Source organism: Pleurodeles waltl, chromosome 4_1 (assembly GCF_031143425.1).
Source record: "Pleurodeles waltl isolate 20211129_DDA chromosome 4_1, aPleWal1.hap1.20221129, whole genome shotgun sequence".
In the NCBI taxonomy this organism is placed as follows: Eukaryota; Metazoa; Chordata; class Amphibia; order Caudata; family Salamandridae; genus Pleurodeles; species Pleurodeles waltl.
In genome coordinates, this window is record NC_090442.1 from 192,996,567 (window position 1) to 193,019,477 (window position 22,911).

At 45.7% G+C, this 22,911-nt stretch overlaps 1 protein-coding gene across 1 annotated transcript in view; it reads right to left on the minus strand.

Annotated features, from left to right (window-relative positions):
- Positions 1–22,911, minus strand: part of HDHD5 (haloacid dehalogenase like hydrolase domain containing 5) — a 95,580-nt gene that overhangs the window by 29,144 nt on the left and 43,525 nt on the right. Inside the window, exons 4-5 of the mRNA XM_069228070.1 lie at positions 22,312–22,405; positions 10,241–10,274 (exon numbers count right to left, since the gene is read on the minus strand). Coding sequence (XP_069084171.1) covers positions 10,241–10,274; positions 22,312–22,405 — 128 coding nt within the window. The remainder of the gene's footprint in view (positions 1–10,240; positions 10,275–22,311; positions 22,406–22,911) is intronic.

Below are 22,911 nucleotides of genomic sequence, written 5' to 3' on the forward strand. Positions count from 1 at the left end.
AGGTCCCCGGGGCCAAGACTGGGGGAGGCCCCCATCCCCCAAAAATATAATATTAAGACCATGCCCGTGGGATGGGGGTCACGCAGCCCCCTCCCCCCACAAAAAAATGAATAACTAGGCCGCGCCCTAAGGTAACTATAACTGCAAATATTACATTGATATTATCAGTGATGTTATCAAAGATGTCACGAGTGCCATAATGTTTGGTTTAATTAGCAGTGCATGGTGAGACTTATAGTTACCTTAGGACACGGGTAATGGTTATAAATCAAAAACTTTATATACACAGTTCCATCACACAAATTGTAACCATAAATCGCAGATCCCTAGGAGTCAAAAATGTTTGAAGCAAGAGCCTTCACTCACCATTCGGTGACAAGCTTCATCATAGGGCTCAGCTCCTCGTCAGGCGGGAACATTGTTCCATTTTCTCCCCGATCTATGCTTTTAATCATGTCAGAGGTCAAACATCTAATTAAACTACATTGTACCTCTAGTCATTTTTAACTGTTTTTCTTCTTTTTTCATACCAATCCAGTACTCGTTTTTGACCGGCTTGTTATCATAGGCAAAAGATCTCCGGCAAAGAGCCCCCTAGTGGGGCCCGTCAGGCATTGCAGCGCCGGCCTGACGAGGACAGTGCCCTATGATGAAGCATGTCACTGAATGGTGAGTGAGGGCTCTTGCTTCAAAGATGTGTAAAGGGAGATGTGTATTGTTAAGCAGGACATATAGGGGGTCATTCCAAGTCTGGCGGGCGGCGGAGGCCGCCCGCCTTCCCCCCTCCGAAATACCGCTCCGCGGTCAAAAGACCACGGAGGGTATTCTAAGTTTTTCCCTGGGCTGGCGGGCGGTCGCCAAAAGACCGCCCGCCAGCCCAGGGAAAAACTCCCTTCCCACGAGGATGCCGGCTCGTAATCGAGCCGGCAGAGTGGGAATGTGCGACGGGTGCTGTTGCACCCGTCGCGTATTTCACTGTCTGCCAAGCAGACAGTGAAATACTTGTAGGGGCCCTCTTACGGGGGCCCCTGCAGTGCCCATGCCAGTGGCATGGGCACTGCAGGGGCCCCCAGGGGCCCCGCGACCCCCCCTACCGCCATCCGGTTCCCGGCGGGCGGACCGCCGGGAACTGGATGGCGGTAGGGGGGGTCGGAATCCCCTTGGCGGCGCAGCTAGCTGCGCCGCCTTGGAAGATTCCAAAGGGCGGCGGTACACTGGCGGGAGACCGCCAGTGTTGCCGGTCCGACCGCGGCTTTACCGCCGCGGTCAGAATGCCCTGCGGGGCACCGCCGTCCTGTCGGCGGTGCTCCCGCCGACCCTGGCCCCGGCGGTCTTAGACCGCCGGGGTCAGAATGACCCCCATAATGTACTAATGTTTTAACAGCAGCACTTCTAAACTGTCATTTTGCTGTAGATAAGTTAATAGCCCCATTAGCTAACACAGCTTTCCCAGTTGGCACCCCAGCCTGGCTAACGTGTGAATGGGACTTCCTAACTGGGTCACGTAAGGTATCAAATTATTCGTGGCATTAAACCTGACTTGATCCCCAGAACTTAATACCACAATTAATTTTTAACAACTTTTAGAAAGTTGCTGCTCTGTACTCCAGCTAGCCCACCGGCCTCACAAAGGGCCTGGCACACGAACAGCTTTCTGCCTGCCTAGGAAAACATGTGAATGACTCCCAGGCTCAGGAACAAAGGCAGCTGCCACAGATTGAGGTGATACCTTCTCTCCCAGGATGGCTACTCGAGGTGTTAGCCCAAAAGATGAGCTTCAAATGGGAAGTGGCCTTTGTAAGGGAAGTAGAAATAACACGCCTGAGCAGGATACCTTTTTTCCAGCAGCCAAACTGGAGACAGGGCCAGAGAGGGAAAACTCATCCCCAAACCATTTTTTATATGGGCGTGTAGCCCTCTGGTAGCCACACCTCTAGGTTGGGCTACCAAGGTGCTGACAACCAAAGATGGGTAGTGCTATCTTGAAAGGGGCAAGAATGTTGCACTCTGGGATAGCCAGCTGTGACACATCCCTACGTAAGAAGGGACCCAGTAGCCAATCGGTTAGTAACTGCATTGTTCCCTCAGGTCTCTTTCCTGGGATAAATATGGCACCCCTGGCACCCTGCCTCTCAGGTCCTGTTCAATTTGGTGAGAGGAATGAAGAAAGACTGCCAAGCTGCCCTTGAAATTGCACAAAGAGAGGCTGCACCATCGGAAGAAATGCACCTGAACTCACTTTGGGCTAGTGAAGAATGGACTGTCCCTGTGTCTCCTGGCTTGGGAAACAGTTGGTTCCCAAACCCAGATCCAAGCAGTGACTTCAAGAATCAGTTGGCTAATCTCCTGGAATCAGCTCTAGGGACACAAGAGCTGAAGAAGCCCAAACTGACAAGTTGGTAGCCAGCCAAATAATTTCTAGAGCTACCAGTCGCCAGGCACCCAAAAGGATAAATCCGAGATAGCCAAAGGCTGCCCTCAAGTGTGCCTGACCCAGGAGTGCCATCCAAGACCGGATTCGTCTCACCCAAGGGACACTAGCCCCCATCTAGGAATTCTTCCCCAACCGCAGTGCAAAGAGACCAGTCATCCAACATTGGCTAGCCTGCTACTGCAACTTAGAGGACTTTGAGGGCCCCCGATCTCTGTGGGCAAAGTAGCCCCCCCTTCACCCTTGGACTGAGGAGCACCCACAAAGACAACTCCGCCGGCCGCACCACAACCAGAACATCCTTTGAGCATCTTTTACCTGTATCCTGGGCATCATGACCACTCCATTGAGGTCTACGGCGGTCATCCTGTAAAGTATGTAACTTACCTTAAAAACGCTCAGGTGGCCAGGTAACTGTCCAAAGTATCCACTCTGGCCCCCAAGACCTTTGTCAAGTCGGAATTGATGGCCCAACCCAGGCCCCAGTAGTCTAACTTTTCAAAAGTTTACAAACTTTGTTGACCAATGCTTGTTTGTGGTTGCATTTAGAAATTATAAAATCTTCTAAAATCTGATGGATTATGTTCATTAAGGTCTTTAAAAATTCATTAAAATATCATCTATTTTTACAAAGTGGTGTCATGTGACTTTATTTCGTTGTTTGGTGCTGTTAAATTGTTTACACTAAGTTCCTTTGCCAAGCCTTATTGATCTTAGCCACAGCTACCCAGGGTTGAGCTTAAGGTTGAGTAAACGAGCCTGACTGGACCTAAGCGAGTATTTGAGATTGTACTTACTGCACAATAGGGCCATGCAGCCATATCATATAGTAGACCCAAATCCTCACACATTGCAAATGCAGGTTCTTGCAATAGTGACGGGGCATCAAATCAGGATGGTGTTTCGCAATCATAAGTCCGCTTCATACCAAGTCCCTTGAGTCATCCAGTTGTGTCAAGCCAGGATTGGAAGTGGAGTATCACTTCTAGCCCTGTTCCGACTTAGCATCACTAACCTCACAGAAATAGAAAAGGGGACAGACCTATGCACCAATATCAGCAGAGCACTGCAGCAAAGATCTTCTCCTGAGTCCTAAGCATCTAGTTCATATCCCTAACAAACCAACTTTCCAGTGAGATTTTAAATTTGGGGTTGGGAAAGTTAGGAATCATTGTTCATTTTCTTTTCAGTGGACCACAGCTCCAATCCAGTCATCTTCTGATGAAACTGAAACTATCCGGTTATGGAATCTAGGCAGTTTCTCTTTTAACAACACTTAGCATAGGATGCGCTGGCTGCCATGCAGTTCTGTAAAGGGTGTGCTCCATGGCCTTGCTCTATGGCTCAGCTATTGTCTCTGCCCTGGTCATCCCTTATGATGATTCAAGCAACAGACTGTACTTGACTTCACAAATAAAAGAAGGAGGATAATCCCAGGAACATGCAGAAAGAGGGCAAATAGTCAACTGTAACTATCACTAACCCTAAAGAATAAACTACAACTTTAAGGGGCTACATTCATGTAGGGGGACCTAAACATGGATAGCTCTACTCACATCTTACCCTAGCACCAGTCTGCCAACATATGAAAGTGGTGGGGTGCGTAAACTATCACTGTGAAATACCAGCAATGCCTTTAGGCTCAATGCCAAAGCTCTCAAATGTGCCTTGTTATAAACAGTGTTTATAGCAGACTATGACTGAGAGCTCTGGAACTGAAGCTGAAGGAAAGGCGGGTTTCTCACAGTGCCTATGCGTGGGTCAAAATGATGTTAAAACATTGATCTGACTCAGGGAATAAAATGCATGCAATATAAACAGCAACTAAAATCGCTGACATGCATAAATTTAATGTTTTAAAGTTAATAATTGTAACTTTAATACATTAATGTAATGCATATCAGTGATTTAGGTATTGCTTAGATTGCTTATAGAAATTAAAAATGAAATGTTAACTTGCCCACAGTCTGCACATCCTATGATCCTCTGTGTTTTTCTCCAGCCAATCCAAGCACGGGGTCCCAGAGCCAACTCTCATAACCAATCCAGATGCTGCTCTTGTGCAGTTAATAATGTTAACTAACATGAGAAAAGTGCCAGGATTGGTTTGCCACTCCTTTTGACACTGGAGGCTGTGTCTCCTCTTCACCAGGCTGTCTAACACAGCTCGGGTTGGAGATATTTAAAGTGTGCACGTCAGACTTACCATCGTAAGACCGCCTGCTAAACTGACATTTACACTTCAAACTGGAGTGGGCACCACTCCTCCCTGCTGACAATCTGCACCAATGAGCGCACCCTCACACTGAGGTCTGGCTGGCAGAAATGAAAAATGAGAAAGTAACAAAATAATTGAGCGGGCCTCTTGAACACTGCTCGCCATCCGGTTACAGTGCTACTCAGGACGAGGAGCATTGAACGAACACCCACCCACCTCCCCACATGGCATATACTTGTCCTTGCTACATTTTATTCTGCTCTGCTGTGACCTATTTGATCCTCGTTGTGTTTTTAAAAAAAAAGTTTTATTATGTTTTTGTGATAGTGCTAACATTTTCTCCGTACAGCATCGAAGCATCCAACGTAAGGTATTTTGTCGTATTTTGTGGTTAGGATTGACGTGGTGAGATCATGACTGGGAGGACAATTGGATGCCTTTTTTTATTACTTCAGTAGGACGGCAAGGTAATTCGACCCTCCAGGGGGTGCCGGCGGGAAGGGAGAATGACAACAAGGGAAGCTGGCGGGTTGCAAGCTGTCGCTGGCATCTGGTCCCAAGGCCGCACATATACAGGGACTTGAAGTTAGCACAGGCCCCTGGGGGGTGGAAGGGTAGCGCACAAGAGTCTGTGGGTGGAAGGGTATCCTGGGGGGCAGGAGGGCCCCTTCCACATGGCTTACATGGAACTAGAAGGGTTTTGGAGAAGGGGATGGAGAAAACCAATCCCATATGGGGATACTACCTCTGGGGCCTTAAAGCCAGAGGTCTGGGGACGAGTGACACACCAGCCAGTCATGATCTCATTCGCAGCCATTGATGTTTGATATTTGGGATGCCCAGGGACAGATTTAGTCAGTGGCAGGAATTTTGATGTATTAGCGGACTATGTTAAGACTAGGCATCTTGACAATGTACATACAGTGTAAATAATGGGAGGTTACTGCGTAAAGTTTGGTTTACGAATTTTGTTTTATTAAATAAAATACGGCCAGTAGTTAACGACTCCCAATTCCAATGAGTTGTCGTTGTTAAAGGTGAAGTATTGTCATGCTGGGTGTAACATGGTCTGAGAAGGGGGGGGTTATGGTGGCAATGGGAAAGGTTTTTTTTCCTGGCAACAGGCTTTGGCGATGCCAGTGCATATGTCAGAGCTGCCTCTCCTGCAGCGTATGGCCACGCAGGACTCTGAGCCGGTTGCACTGCAGCCCCACCACGGCTCAGCCCTCCCTGCCTGCCAGTGTGCAGACGACACTCATGACATACTCCTCCTGACAGTCCTGTCAGAGCCGCCTCTCCCACAGTGTATAGCCACGCAGAACTCTGAGCGGGCTGACTGTCACCGTGCCGCCCTGTCACGGCTCAGCCCTCCCTGCCTGCCAGTGTGCAGACGACACTCCTGACAGTCCTGTCTGAGCCGCCTCTCCCACAGTGTATAGCCACCAGAACTCTGAGCGGGCTGACTGTCACCGTGCAGCCCTGTCACGGCTCTGCCCCAGCCCTCCCTACCTGCCCCGACATTGACTCTCCCACACTGAGAGTCTCGGACACCACGCTGCTGCAGTGCAACCGCAGTAACTACTTATACACTACCTGATTTTAGTTCACCCCGGCTCAGGGCATGCAGCTTGTGAAGACGTAAAAAAGTGTGTTAATACATTTTAACCCGTGGAAGCAGACATTAAAATGCGTTAGTCTAACGCCTGACGCGAAGTCCTTGGCAGGGCTGTATTTGTTCATTCTTTCCTGGTTCAGTGCCTGAAGAATGAATCGTGAATGTGCCCAGGCTCTGCAGTGCTGAGTGAGCCGCACCTGCCTCACACGCAGGTCTGACCCAGGGAGATGGGGGCACTTAGACTGACCAACAACTGCACAAACGAGGGTGAATTAAAGTGCACCAACATGTCCAGAGGATGGAGGCTCTCGTGGGGGTTCACTTCATGGGATCCTGGTCGATGGGAAAGGACGAATCTAGGATCCAAGTACAGCTGTAATATCACATTGCAGTATTAATCACAAAAGGGTTCATAGAGCTTTATAGCATGGAAAGGTACCAATTCGCCAATAAGAGTATACGTAAGTCTCACGTGCTATGGATTCAGTGTTGGTGAAACAGATAACGGGTTTCAGAGAAGTAGTTTTCAAACGTTTATATGCATAGCCACCACGGAGTAAAGAAAAAAAGATGTTTCCGGAGTCCCAAATAAATACTGACGGCAAAGCATATTAAATGTTGTGGGTTCTTTATTGGTGGCCACTTTCAAAAATAGGGGAACAGACATACTATTTAGTATTACATGCCTGTACGTCCCTCTCTCTCCAAACCTTAAATGTAAAGTTTGTCCTTCGGGTGGGATCCCTTGGGCGGAGTCATGTGGAACAGAGCCAATGACAGTCCATGCACTATTTGTGACAAACTCTGCTCTCAAAGAAACTGGTAACAAGAAAAAATTAATTAGTCAAAAACAAAACGCATCTTAAGAAAGCTGAGGTGGCTAAGCAGCAGCAGTCTTTTAAATAGACTGAAAAAGGTGATGGTCACTAATAGGTCTGTGGTCCAAGAAGAGGAACTTAGGGCCATATGTACGAACACTTTTCCCCCATAGACACAGAATGGGTAAAAACCTTTGCTACATCTGGCCCTAAGATCCGTTTAAGAGGTGTGGCTCTGTAACGAAGGGCATGTTCTTATAGATGTGGCCGAAAATATGGGTTTCCTCCTCTCCCTGGTCCTCCTCCTTTTGGTCCTTATCCTCCCCGTGGTCATTCTGACCTTTGTCTTCACCATCTTCCTGGTCTCCACCACTTCTGGTCTTTCTCCTCCTCTTCATCCTACTCCTGCTATTTTTGGCTTTCCTCCTTAATACCCTTAAATGCCTAGTCCTCTGCCCTCGGTCCTGTTCCTCCTAGATCTGATCCTCGTTCTCCTGGCTCTGATCCTTACGGTCCTAGTTCCCTTGGCTATGGTAACTCCTCTCTTCCTTCAGTTCTTTTTTTGATCCTATGTCCTCTTCCTTCTGGTCGTAAACGGGTTATCTTTATTCTGGTCCTTTGTACAATGACACTCTCAGCCAGCACTCAAGTCTGTCAAACCTCATTTAGTCACCCTGAATGCCTCTATGGGTATCTTCAATCTGGCATCAGCCCACCAGACTTCACCCTCGGATGACTCTCAGAGGATGAAAGAGACCCTTAGCTGCCCACAGAGACTGTTACCTGACAATCAGAAGCACCTAGCTGACCCATGCCTCAGCCAGGCCTCAATTAGGCGCAAGCACCTCTGGTTCTCTGACCCTTACTTGAGATCCAAAAGACCCTCTGTCCCTCTGCTGTGGCCATCGGAGCCCTTTTGATACTCCCCTGTAGCCCCCAGGGCCTCTTCCTCTTTCTTGTCCTTCATAATCCATGAAACTCACTGCCAGCCTCCTTTCTGCACCACAGCTCACTGAGTATCCAGGCACCTGCACTGACTGTGCAACCAGACACTTCATTACTATTTCTACTGCACCACCTTTGCTTCAAGCAGCATCTGGAGAAGGAGACATGCCTGTACCAGCAAGCGTCATCACACACAATATATGTATACCTGCATAAGCGCATGCATGTCCTACATGCATTGTCCTTTCTTAACATGCCACTTGTTACCACAGTCTCGCAATTTAGTAGTCATGTTAATGCACCTTCTGCATAGCACTAGCGGCATCTGTGATCATTGTACAACTCACAAGTAAGTTCTACTCCTGGAAATAGTTCATTGGGTTATGTGCCGGCTGCAAGTGATATGTTTGGAATATGTTCCTGCATGTTTATATAATTATGAATTCCTCTGATACTGATAAGATGAATTCTACTGAGCGAGTAGCAGTATTATTGAGTGTCAAAAACCCAATTCATTTTGTTCTGTTTGCAGTGTACATGGCCATTATTATTAAACATATGCACCCCACTACGTGACACATTACGTGTTATTGAATGGATGTGCGATTTGATTATGATCAAGGCAGGGTGCAGCAGGTCTTTTTCCTCTCCGTGTTCGTAGCCTCATCACAAGCATTGTTATATCCTCTTTGTGAATCCTTAGTCTGATGTTTAATATCAGAATGCTTCCATATCCATATTGAACCAGAATGTGACTCTGTTTCCCCTGGTGGCCTTTGGAGTATGGCTATTTAGAGTGAGTGTTCACTTAGATTCTTTCATGAAAGTTCAGGTGGAATCAATAAAAAGCTCCTGATGCAGTAGTTCTTTACAGGAATGCTCTTCATGTATACATTACTTTCCTCAGCACACAACAGGTTACAGCCAACACGTTTCACTCTTGCAAAGAAGAGCTTCTTCAGGGCTGCAAGAGTCAAGGCATCCTGTGGTTTGGACTGCATGAGGAGTTTTTTGATGATACAGATGAACTCTCATGAAAAAAATCTCTGAACTTTGTTGCTATGAGCTGGTGATTCTCTTTAGTGTATCAATTCGAAGGTTGGGGCTGAGGGAAACCAGCTTTTGGGGGTGAGCAACAACGATTAACAAAGGAACGCTTGGACGGTGCGGTCCATAGGCTGTATGTTGTCCTAACTTATCTTGGTCTATGGTGTGTGTGTTCACCTGTGCTGCCTATGACCTGTACAAGGACATTCACAAACTACTGTGGGAGTTGGTCTCTCTTTGCTTTCACTTATCTTTATCTGTATTACAGCTCAAAGGAGCGGTCCAGGGAGCAGATTCCGCAGAGCATGCAGTATGGGCTCAATGCTATGAGCACAGTGAGCCCTGCTTGGTAAGACACCCAGCTCAGAGGCGGGCGGTGCACACCCATAGCACAAAGACCACTGTTCTAGGGGCTAACCTCACACAAGAAAGTGCAAGCTCATCACATTAAACGCCCTCACTGAGCCTCACTGTATCTGGAAATCTGAAAAGAAGAAATGTTCAGTATCTTTGCTGGCATTGCTGGCAGCGAGTTACAGAGCTTTTAGGAAAGACATACTGCCAATGTGCCTTTTCTTGTAGGGTGGGGGCTGCACAAGAGTGGTGCCAGTCTTTAGTGGAGGGACTTATTGTCCCTGCATTGCTAAAGTTTATCTTGAATGAATGTTGGTTCAAAGCTGTGGATGGCCCTGTGAGCAAAGCAGAGTGTGATAAAGGAGGTGAGTGTGATAGAGGAGTATCTGATTTTGAGTAAATAGTTAAGAGCTTTTATGGCAGGATTAATGTTGCTGTGGGTATCTAGTAATTGTGCGGCAGCCACATTCTGAATTGTCTGTATTTTTCAGCTCCAAGATAAGGTCTTTTGGCAGAATTCAGAGGTGGTTCAGGCTCCTGACTTAGACAGTCATACTGTGGTAATGTGCCCACATCCCGCATGTTAGGATCTCATTTTTTGATGGGAGAAACTGTGAGGATGTGGCAATTATCACACAACTCTTAATTCCAATCCCTAAGCAAACTTCTGTTTGATTTGTGAAGCATGTGAGCAAATAGAATAAGGTAACAAAGCCAAACATATGCATAATGAACAGTGAAATGTCTTAATAGGTACAGTGTTTTAATTATCAGTTGTGGGTTAGATGTATCATACCTTTTCCCACACTTACCTTCAATGGGGGAGAAGTCCACAGTCAAAGGAGGCTGATGAAAAACACATAGAGGAACACATCACTGCTCCTGTCATGGCTCACCTTATCTGTTCATCAACAAAAGATCTTGTTTACTGTTATACGTTCTATCTCAGCTCATGTACTCTCAATGAAAGTTGCTTGTTGAACGCTTGCTCCTTCTAGCCAGACATACATTAGCAATCAGGAACAGCAAACATAGTTCACTTTGGACCATGGAGAATACAGAGAGCAGCTTGAGGAAAGGAGGCTCGAAATTGCTTTGTCCCTTCTAGTCCTAGTCCATAGAGTATGAGGGTCAGCCATGTCAAGAAAACAGACAACCACTGTAGCCCTTGGCTCAACTGGAAATCCCTTTTCTCTATTTCCCCTGATTAAAGTGCCAAACTGCCTCTAATTAAGTCCTTCTTCTTTTTCTCTGTACCTCATTGTTTGTTTCCTTTGCTATGCTTGTGGGCATACCTTGGTACACACGCCCAGAAACTAGATTGGTTAGTTGGGATGAGCCTTGCCAAGCAGGGTAACAGATCCTGAAGATGTGGCCTCCCTAGGAGTGCTGACTGGGACACACAGGTCTCAGTGTTCCTTTCACTTCACTGAGTCTTAGAAGCACACGGTTCTGTAGATTGCAAGGATTCCACCTTGTGATATATATTCCTGCTATTCTATATAAATCCCAATGAGATAACTGGGTACCCTGGACAATTGTTTGGAACATTTTCTTGGCACACGGATCACATGCACTGGTTACACGGAGGGCAGACTCAGACTTCTGGCTTTCCGGGGCTGGTGACTTGGGTGCCAATGGATTGGGAAGCAAATACACCAAAAAGAGGGGGCCCAATCATCAAGAAGAGGGTTAGCTATATATCTTATTATAGCCAATGAAATCACTTGGTCTTTTTTGGGATTCTTGATACTGTCCAGCCACATGTAACTGCATGCTAATAAATTGCCCCATTCCTTATCTATTCAATGTGAAATTTATGGAAATGCTCACATGCCGAACGTATCTTATAATCCATACCCATTGAAGACGCAGGGAAACCATTCTTTAAAAAAAAATCAGAAACTTGAAAAGGATAAATATACCAACATGAAAAAAACTTTCCTAATGCTCTATACACAAAAATTCCACTTCAATCCACTCTTCTTAACTCTCATATCTCATACTCATTTAACCACAATCCTTATGTTAGCCACACAAGCAATCTGATCAAATCCAAAACAAAGGCAGATTTATTTTCCTTCAAATGTAATGGTGAAATGTAGTGGGTTAACAATATTTCAAAGCTTTGTTCCTATGTCCATTTGAAGTATGTGGCACTTTCATCATCACATAATATTCATATATCCTTGTATGGAAGACATATGGCTACAGCACAGTTCTCAGAGAGTTGGCTCTCAAAAAGGATGGGATCAGTACACAAAAATTACATGACAAAACATTTGTTACAAATAGGTCAGGAAACTAAACATAAAAGCAGGCCTATGTACCCAAGTGCATGAACGTTTACTAAGTCCTTCACCACAGCACAGGAAAGTGCTCACACGTTTAACATCTCATCCACCTTATAGCAAACAGCCTTCCCTCATACAGAACAGATTAAATTAGTGCTGAAGCCTTCAATGTTTCTGATATCCGAGAGGGTGGCCTTTTTATTTATTAGGTTTTGAATAATAGCCAATGTTGACCCTCATGAATATTATCTCACGGTTACGCTTAGGCCCTTATTACGACCCTGGTGGTCTTCAGACCGTCAGTGCCGCAGTGGCAGTCTGACCACGCCAAGGTGATTTGGTGGTGGGCAGACCGCCACATTATGACGGTTGGGCTACGGTCGTACCGCCAGCACTGCCAGTTTCCCTCCACTGGAGGGACTGGCGGTTCTAATCCACCAGGGCAGCGCTGCATGCAGCGCCATCATGGGGATTCAGGGGCCCCCACTTGGCATGGGCAGTGCAGGGGCCCCCACGGACAGTAAAAAGCGTGGCACGTGCTGTTGCACCCTACGCACCGCAACATTGCCACCTGCTCAATATGAGCCGGCGTCAATGTTGTGGGCTGTTCCCTGCTGGGCCAGAGGGGAACTCTTAATGGAGCCTGCGGGAAGGCGGCCGCAATGGCGGCAACCTGACCACGGGAGATTGGCAGGCGGCCTTTTCCGCCCGACAAACTCTTATTGACTCCCTTAGTGTATATATCATACATAAATTCACTGAAGAACCAAAAAGGTAAAAGGACATTATAGTTTAGTGAAAATATCAGTTAAAACTTACCGTTTTAAACAAACAAAACCATTGAGGATCTTTTTTTTTGCTAAGAGGAAGAGGACACAAGGCACCCGCCCCTGACACAATATGAACCCCCCGGGACACCATTTTCCTGTGCCACATTTTTTTTTATTCAGGGGAAGGAGGTGCACAGCCCCCCTCCCTGAGCCATTAGGGCCTGGAGAATCCCATCACCTAGGGTCTTTACTTTTAATTCAGGGAGTACAGTGGGAGGCCCCTCCCATCCCTGAGCCATTACAGGCCAGCGAAACTCATTCCCCAGTGCTGTTTTCTTTGTTAACGGGGTGGGGAGCTCCTGCCCGAGCCAATGGCGACCCTGGGAACCCCAATTCCCCAGGGCCTTCTGTGGATGCCTCGCTGCCCACCTGGGGCACCCACAACACATTATGCTGAGAGGTGCAAGGGGAGCCCCTGTAGGCTGGGGGTGGTGTTGGGGGGGAGGGGTACCCTAAATATTATAGTTTGCTGCTTTCCCACACCCCCTGGGCCTGGCCTACCCCAGGGTGGTTTTTATTTTTGCTTTTTTACATTTTGCTTTGAATTCATGGATCCTCCACATATACATAAAAAAAAAAGTTTATGTCCTCATGGGGGTAGTGGGTTGTGATGGGGAGAGCTGGGGTCTGTTTTTTTACATCTTTTTTCTGGGACTGGACTCCAAGTCCTAAGATCCTTGTTGATGTGGTGGGAGTCTCTCAGATTTCAACATGAGATCTGTCCAGTCTGTGGAGCCTCTGCTGTGTGATATGTACATTTTCTTTGAGCCTTTATTACTCAAAAACTAGTGAACAAAATTACACCAAATAACAAATCTCACTCTTTCTGGACCAAGACCTAGCTTTCAGCCACATTTTGTGTAATTCTCTGCACACGCTTGGGCTGTAGCTGTGTTTAAAGTTTCTACAGCAAACTGAATGGGGAAAACACACTTGGCAGATCACCCTGAAACTTTCCAGGAAGGAGCTGAGGTGTATGAGACATTGTTTATGGAATGTTTCATGAAGATTCGTCAAACAGAGCCAAAGCTATTACCACAACAAAAAAATGCCTTTCCTATGGAAACACAAAGCTAACTATTACTACTTAGTTGCAATTGCCACCGTTTTTTCTGTGAATACAAATGACATTGTTGCTGACATCACTGATTACATCATCCAAGGTTTTTTTGTACACATTGCTCTATAAACGGGTCTGGCATTACAGCTGAGAAAGTAAGTGTAACATAGCTCATGATAATATGGATCATCATTACTGCTACCATACATACAACCCCCATAGGTAAAGCAAGCTTTTGCCATGTGCAACATTGACCCTACAGCATACACTTAATGGGTAATCAAGTTCATACTATCAACCACAGATAAAAGGCTAACCTGTACTGCACTGCAATTTACCACAACTGTTCAGGGAAATCCAAGTTCCTCCAGATACTCAAGGCCTGTTACATGACTAATGCCCTACTATGGACAATCTTTGTTAAACTTTCTTTATTAGAACTTAAGTGGTACAGACATCAGTACATTGACAATAGGGCCACGGGCCAACTTCAAACTGATGCTATAGGTAGTTACAGTATCTCAAAAAGGTTGTCCACTATCATGAAGAACAATTTGGTAGAAAGCATCTTGTCCATCTGTCAGTGAGTTATAAGCATTAAATATAGTACCACGGTATAATTAAACCTCCTAACAATGAGTGCAATAACATTTCAAACAAAACACCTAACCAATTGGCATGGAGAGGCCAGATTAAGAATGGACTTCCATCTATGGGGATCTATTGAGGGGGAATTTTACACCAGGGGTCGCAGAGCTCAAATGCGGAGACAGTAGGCAGGAATTCTTGAATCTGGAATAGATGAAGCACCCTTATGCGATGGCAAGAGAAAAGCGGAAGCCCCCCTGGAGAGGAACTGCACCAGGGTTCTCCAGATATTGTCAAAACGTAACCTGTTGTCTGTCAACACAATGCTCCATGGAGAGAGCCTACCAGAGCCTAGTATGCCATTGTGACATGGACGGGGCCTCTGGCTTCTTCCACGCTGCCAAGAGAGCCATCTTAGTTGCCCCTAAACAGAGCCACATGATTGACTGATCTCCTATTGTCTGATGTTTCAAGGCGGGGTTGCGGAGACCCAATAGCACACACTCTAGTTTATTAGGGGATGGGAAAGCCTAAAATGTCTTTCATTTGTGCCAATATTTTGTTCCATTAGGGGCAAATTGTGGGGCAATCCCACCATATGTGGCGGAAATTTCCCAGCCTCCCACATCACCCGTGAGTGCCAGGGTGAATCTTTTTAAGTTCCTCAGGGTGCAAGTACCAATCATAAAGAAGTTTATAATGAGCCTCCTGGAGCCCCATGGATCTATTATCAATAGGAATGTCTCTGTATAACTTGGTCCAAAGCTTTTCACTTATGGTAGTGTCAAGGACTCGATCCCAAAATGTAACATGGTAGGGGGTGGGGGCCAGTCTGCTGCCTGTAATAAGGCATAGAGAACAGAGATAAGGCCCCAGGAAGTCCCAGCCTGTAGAACAAATTGCTCCACTGGTAGCAAGTCCCTTAAGCTGCAAAACGAACGCAAGGTTGCGTCACCCAGCATTTCAGCTGAGTATAATGAAAAAACTCAGAGGCCAACAACCTAAAGTCTCTGCAGCAATTCTGAAACGTTAGGAGATCTGTCCCAAGTAATAAGTTGGAAATCGTTAAGCAGCCTCCTTCCCACCATCCATCAAAGGGACCCGGGAGAAGTCCGCATTGTAGTGAATAGGGATATGTGGAGAAGGAAAGGTTTCCCAAAGATATGACTTAGTCACTGTGTCCCAACCTTTAAGTCTGGAGGCCGTGAGTATACTCAGGTAAACATTGCGCGGACGATCTTGCCGAGGATTCCACAACACATCCCATATTTCCACCCCGTCACTGCTCTATCCATGTGGAGCCATAATTTTTCTGACTCTTTGAGTGACCATTCAGATATTTCTCTGAGTTGTGCCGCTCTATGGTAATTTTCAGCATCTGGTTAATGCTAGGCCCCCCGAATCTCTTGAGCGAGTCAGAACTCTACAGGAGATTTGAGCCCTGTGGCCCGCCTACACGAACCTCGCTATCAGGGAGCGTAATTTCATATAAAATCTCTAGGTACCACAATTGGGAGCCCTTGAAACAAATATAAAATGCATAGTAACACTGTCATTTTGATCACGTTTATGCATCTTGTTCAGGTGAGATAACTCAACATGCATCATTTAATACCGGCCTTCAGGCGATGCAGTAAAGGATAAAGTTTGCTTTATGAAGGGTTTCTACTTTTGGGGTGAGCTTCACCTCCAAATAAGTAATCTTCCTCTCAAAACCACCTCGTCATCTTGCAGCTCCCTTTGGAGAGCAGGAAGCGCGCTGCGGGGGGACTTGAGAGCTAGTAAGACGTCATCCGTAAATAGGCAGAGTTTATGTTCATCAGCCTCAAAATAAATCCTCTGAATACCTAGATTGGCTCTGATCCTAGCTGCCAATGGCTCTATACTAAGCGTAAACAGCAAGGGGGATAAAGGGCAGCCCTGCCTCGTCCCCTGTGTCAGAAAAAAGAATTCCGAGGCAGTACCGTTTAAGATGACCTAGGAACAAGGACGTGCATAAATGGCCATTATCCTATCAATGAACCGTTCGCCAAACTGCTGCACCAATCCACCCGGTCAAAGGCTTTCTTTGTGACTAATGGCAATAAAATTGCAGGGATATTTTTCGTACTCACCTTATCGATCAGATGGGTCAGACGCCTCAAATTATCATGTATTTGGCTGCCTTTAATAAAGCCTGACTGATCTGGATAGATCAGATCAGGTGGCCAGAATTTTGGTATAGGTTGTTGCATCTAAGTTAAGAAGAACAATTGGCCTACATGCGACACACCGTTGGGGTCCTTTAATGGCTTGGGGAGGACAGTGACCAAAGCTTCGCTCATGGAGGGAGATATTGCTACTACGTCCACTATATGGTTAAATAATGTGGTCAAATACAGCGTCAAGTCAGAGCTAAAGGTTTTGTAAAACTGTACATTGAGCCCGTCAGGACCAGGAGATTTATTAAGTCTGACAGAGTCAATGGCTACTTGTAACTCCTCTCTCGTGATGGGGTTGTTCAAATCATTGACAATGTCCTGGGGAACCTGTGGCAGATCAACTAAGTGGAGACAGGACTTTTCATCAACCCCATGGACATGGTCAGCAGTATATAACCCCTTATAAAATACTCTAAAAGCTCAGGCTTTCCCTACCTCCTGGTATTGCATCCCAACCTCTTCGTCTCTGATCAGTCCTATACATCCCTTTTCTTGCTTAATCCGTAATTGCCTTGCTCAAAGAGGGCGTATCTTGTTGCCTTCTTCGTAAGTTGTTTGCTTCAGACGTAAATGTGCGTTCAACCCTATTGGCATAGATCGTATTAAGTTTACCTTTTAAGGATGCTAATTTCCTTTAAAACGGCAGTGAAGGTGTAGTTTTAGAGGCTTTCCCAGCCAAGAGTAATTTGCTTTCCCTAGCGTACCGTTCACTAATTCTTTGTCTATGCAATGTAGTCATTAGTGAGATACATTTAACCCATACAACCGCCTTGAAAGCGTCCCAAGTTGTGGTATCGGAAGTGTCTTTGGGGTCATTAAAAGAAAATAATGCCATTATCGTCTTTCTTAGTTTGTCTCTGAATTTTCTATCTCTCGAAAGAGCATTGGAAAAATACCATCTACTAAACTTGGTCTTCGGAGCCGGCCATTCGAAAATAACCTCGAGGGGAGCATGGTTGGATAGGATGATGGGGTGGATGTTTGCCGACTTGACCATAGGTTGGAGGCGTTGGCTAAAAAGGACATGATCATTCCTGGACTATGATCTATGTGTGTGAGAAAAAAGGTTAAGTCCCTTGTGGTAGTATTATGGGTGCGCCACACGTCCAGGAGGCACGGAATTTAAGGAATTGTAGAAAACCCCCTCTGAAGATCTCTGGGGATGAGTGGAGTATAATACTGGGTCCCAGATGACATTAAAGTCCCCCAGCAAAATTATGTCCCCTTCCGCAAATTTTCCTAGTGTTGCCAAAATGGATCGTAAGAATGAGGACTGACCAGACTTGGTGGCATACAGCTTAGCTATAGCACATAGTTTCCCCTCTAAGAAGACCTTTGACTATTAAATACCCCAGTCGGTCTTACTACCCTGTATCTGGAAGGGGACCGAGATGTGGAAAAGCACGCTACCCCATTATGTTTTGTGGTAGCCAAAGAGTGGTAAATAAGCGGGTGTCACCTATGGAGGAGGCGCCTGTCATCCCCTCGCTTAAGATGTGCTTCTTGGAGGGCTATGATATCATGGTGGTCACTGATATATTGCCACAGTTGGGAGCGTTTATTTGGCAAACCTGGCACCTTTACATTCCATGTTAATGTATTTAGGGCCATACTGGGTATCCAAAACTATCGATTGTTGGGCCTCAGTAGCCGTCCAACCAGTCCAAGTACTAATAAGGTCATGGGAAGAAGGACCCTCCACCCTCTTATGTTTTGTGGGCTCTCTTTACCCTCTTCTGTTGGAGCCACTGATTGGTGACCCAGCCTTCCCCGGATCTCCCCGGCGGTGCATTCTTTTGTCTCACAGTATTCGATGAGTCGCCTCCGGGAATTCCCAACAGTGAGGCAGCCTCATCAAAATCCACACAATGGTATGATATGATGTTCATCTCAAATGCGATCCCAAATGGGAATGTCCATCTATATTTGATGTTCTTAGACCAGAGGGCCCCCGTAATGGGACAAAACTTTTGTCTGCGTGCCAGGGTAGCCGGAGCAACATCTTGAAATAAGGAACAGGTTTCTCCTTGAAAACTAACAGAGCCCTGTTTTCAGACCTTTTGGAGTATCAATTCCTTGACCTTAAATGAGCTCACCTTAGTTAGGATGTCTCTATACTTCTTTCCATCTCCGGGGGTGCTTATATCCACTCTGTGCACCCATTCCATCTGCACCTCTGGTGATTGTCACCCAGGATCTCCGAGAACAACCCCATATAAAAGCATCGAGATCGGGGCCCTCACTGCCCTCCTCCAAGCCCTGCACCCTTATACTGTCCCAGTGTGAGCAGTTCTCTAGGTCTTCACACTTTAGTAGCGTAGATTGTAGTTGGGAGTGGAGAACTTCTATTTCTCCTGTCACTGGAAGAATTTTTCGCTCCAGATCCTGAACATTAGTCTTGAGCTTCACTGTGCATGCGACCACCAAATCTATGTCTGCCTGGAAGGTGGTCAAACTGGAGTTAATCTCGTCTTTAAAAGTCTCAAAAGTGGCTTTAATGTCGGTCTTGAGTTCCTCTCTCAACTCAGTTTTGAATTCATGTACAGAGGCTAGGAGATCCTCTTTTGTGAACGCCATTGGTACTTCCGTTGAGCGAGCCACGTCTTGGCAGGGTCAAGTAGCTTGATACCCTATTAGTCTGTGTCTTGTCTTGTCGTGCCACATAGATACTGATAAGTCACTGTTGTGATAGGGTGGAGAACAGGTGCTGCACCCTGTCCAGGCTCCACAATGCCACATCCTTAAGTCTTTCCCCGAGGGTACTATGACTCTGCACCTTGCTGTGGAGGTTAATATGCTGTTGTCCCGTAGGTTGCATTAGGAGAATCTCTGCTATCGGCTTTCTCCACTGTAAAAAGAGGTCAGTTTGATGCTAGAGGAACCCCCCATGGATTGCTTGCTAATGCTTTCCCACGTACGGAAAATCTCAGCCAGCCTGCTGGTGTTTTAACTCTTGTTACGGTTAGCTTGTTTTCATCCCCCTGCTGAGCACTAATCTACCACCACCTTTGCATTCGTAGAGAGGCCGTCTTGGCCCTACGTCTTCCCTCTGAGCGCACAGGTTGCTTCAGTCAGCTTGAACCGTCCTGGCTTCGGGTGCCATCTTAAGGTCAGGCAGACCGATGTTTACTCTCTACTCTGCATGTGCAAGTCCTAGAATTCCTGTCCTTTGGCAATCAGGCCCCCAAATTAGCCCCTCTTCAATGTACCTGCTGTCTACACTCAGGGGACTCTCGTCTTGTTAAGACTGGTGAGGCAGCGATCCGCTGCCTTTCCACAATGCCGAGTGCCTGGTGAGCACTGCCCCAGGAGGGAGCCTGCCGTCCCCCCACCTCTGTTGCCGATGGATCTCCAGGGTTGGGTCCTCTGGACCACCTGTATCATGGTGAATCTTGCACCCCTCAACTTCACAGGCAGCTTTAGTCTCCACTGTCCCCGCTCAACCCTCGTTTCGGTGCCCACCATATTGATTTAAGGCCTCCCTTCTCTGTGCTGTCCCTCAATGAACTGCTCTTTACAAAGCAGCTGGCTCCTCACTTCTATCTTCCAGGCATTCTGTTGGTTTTTGGCGATCTGGTAAGCTCCTTTCTAGCACCCGATGGTTCCAGCTATCAATTGTACCATGGAATACGAAGCAGAGCCACAGTGGATTACATCCACCTGGCCATGTTGGCTGACTACGCCCCCTCCTGCAGACAATATTTACCTATATCAAACCCCTCACAGTTGTTAAACCTACATTGAGAAATTAAGAGGATATACATAGAAAGATGGGCACTGTCAACAGTGTTTACTCTATGAAGAGAGTTTACTCTGTAGCAAACTGTTTGCAGACAGTGAAAATCAAATGAGAAAAAACACTACAGAGTATTTAAAAGTATCTACTAAGGGCAGTGTTTACCCTATGTGAGACTTGTCCAAAAAGAGACTACTCACTTAAAATAACCACGTTGTGGAGGTTCTAAAGATAATACTACCCGAAGCCTTCATATTGTGGTGAAAAGTTTACAGGTATCCCATCTTCTGAAGTAAAACAATCACATGTGCATAGGTTAGTACCTGGTGCACACAGTCTTCTGTGTTAAGTAGAAATCGTCATGCTGAGAAGATTCGGTCTGATAACTCAAGGCTGCTTACAATAATTAGTATGTAGCACGTAGAATCTTTGCCCTGTTGTAAACTTTTCTCTGCAGTAGCAAAACACCTGTATGGACCATAATGAACACAAGTCAACTGTCACCTGAACTGAGAGTTACCCTTCAATAAAAGGATTTATAATGTGTTCAATACGTCTATGCACCTATGCTGCACTAGGAGTGCATACGTTTTGTAAACACTTATACCAATTAGCTTTACACAGGCTGTACAAAATTAGGTAGAAAAACAATATGGTAGTGACCCGCCCCCACGTAAACTGTCAAACAAACCAGCACACTCACTGGAAGATGTCATCAGTAATGGCATCAATGATGTCATTTGAGATGTCATCAATGATGTCATAAATTATGCCATCAATGTAGCGCAAAGAGCAGGCCTGACGCAACGGACGATTGTCAAATATTATTACCATACTTAACTATAATGTCACTTTACCTTTTTTTCCGTGAATTGCTGTTTTTTAACACAAAGTGAAATCTTATTGCCATACCTTTTTATAACATCACTTTAATTCCATTTTTTCAGTGAATTTCTGAGTTTTTTTTTATCACATTCCCTTACTGAGCGTACTTTTTGACCATCCACAGTAGAGGATTCAATGCAGGGTGCCAAATCCCTGCTACAAATCACTGTTGGCCATGTGTGGCACTGGCCACCAAGCCTCAAATGTAGACAGGCCCTACAGCCAAACCCCACCTTGCAGCCAAGACTGCCACCCCGCGAGCAGCAAATCCCCATTGAGCACCCAACTGGCCACAGGCCCCCACCCTACATTTTCCTATCATATAAATCTTGTTTTGAGACCCACAAGAGTACAGGGGTCCAAACATATAGGAAGGTTGATTTTTATATTGTTAATAACTTTGGTGCTGTAAGCAGGGGGCAAGAAAAACACTTTTTACCCATGCAATTTCCATAGGGAATTTTAAACAACAATAAAGAAAAGTCCGCTCAACAGAATTACACCAAATTTGACAGAAAGCTAGATCTTTACCCAAGAAGCATGCTTTTAGCTACCTGGTGTGTATCAGTTCAGCTGTTTTTCAGACATTCGCGTTTGTGTGGAATGATCATCAAGGAATTAAAAAACATGTATATCTTGACTGTTGGTGTCCAAATAGGCTCTGATTAACCACTTTAAAGGGGAGCAGTCAATCCTGATTGGTTGCCCACAAACTGAGCAACATTTTGTCGTAGCCATTACAAGGCTAAAGGAGATGATCCCTGCACACTGAAAATGAACTAAAAACACATGTAAGTGGTCAGGGCGAGCACACTCTGACCCGAAGAAGTATGTGTCAATCATTTACTGGCGGTACCATACTAATTGTAGAAATTGTGGCATATTCTAAGGGATTTGACCCAGTGAAAAACACTGGTCCTCTACTGGGATTTGATGAATCATGTTTGAGGGAAAATGGTTTTCTCTCATGATTTTCTCTGTTATTGAAGGTGTCCCAGAAGCTAAAATGAGAGCACATTTTCTATAAACTTACACTATCTTCCTCAGTCATTGGAGAAAAAAAGTCTTACATTCTGAGCAAAACGTACTTCAAACAGCAGAAGCCACTGGTCAGTTAATTCCCCAGTGCTCTAATGAATAACAGGAGCATTAACATTCTGTACTTAGTAGCACCCAAAAGAGGGCACGTTAGAAAAAGACTCATGGAATTCTGTGGCCAGGATTATAAAATGGAGGATAGCTAAAAGAATAACCCAGTCTCTTGTTCAAGGTATTAGCAGTTTGTTTACCTTCTCCTTCGGCCTGCGGTTGTGGTCAACCATATCTAGCAGGGGAAATGCCTCCCTCAGGGCATCGATGGTCACAATGTCCTGGAAACCTAGACTATAAAGTAGGAAGGGGTAGTAAAGGAAAAGCATCTTTTAGATCATGTAAGGCAGCATTTTATCCATTTACCGAATAGCAGTGAGAAGGATCATACTAACAATACATCATTTTTTTTCTCATGTAGATATATCTGTAACCTTTATAAATAGCTAAACATTATAATAAGCCAGTAACATGGACCTCTTACAACTTGATTAATCGTTTAGCTTCGGCAACCCTAAAGTTCCTATCCAATCCCTATACAAAACAGGAACAGTAGACCCAAGTCATGCTATGCCTTTTTTCTGTGCTTGGTGCGGCCATTTTACATATTTACGTAAGACCCATGATAAGGGAATGCTAAGAAATGTAGTTAACTTGGGATGCCTTTCAACCCACCAGTAGTGTCAACAGGTTCTGTCTAAAGTTAGCATGAGCTAGAGGTGTGCAATAGTTCTAAGGAACCTGAAAGACTAGTAATCTATTCCATCTGGAAGGATGATGAAAGACTGGGAGAGCCAGTG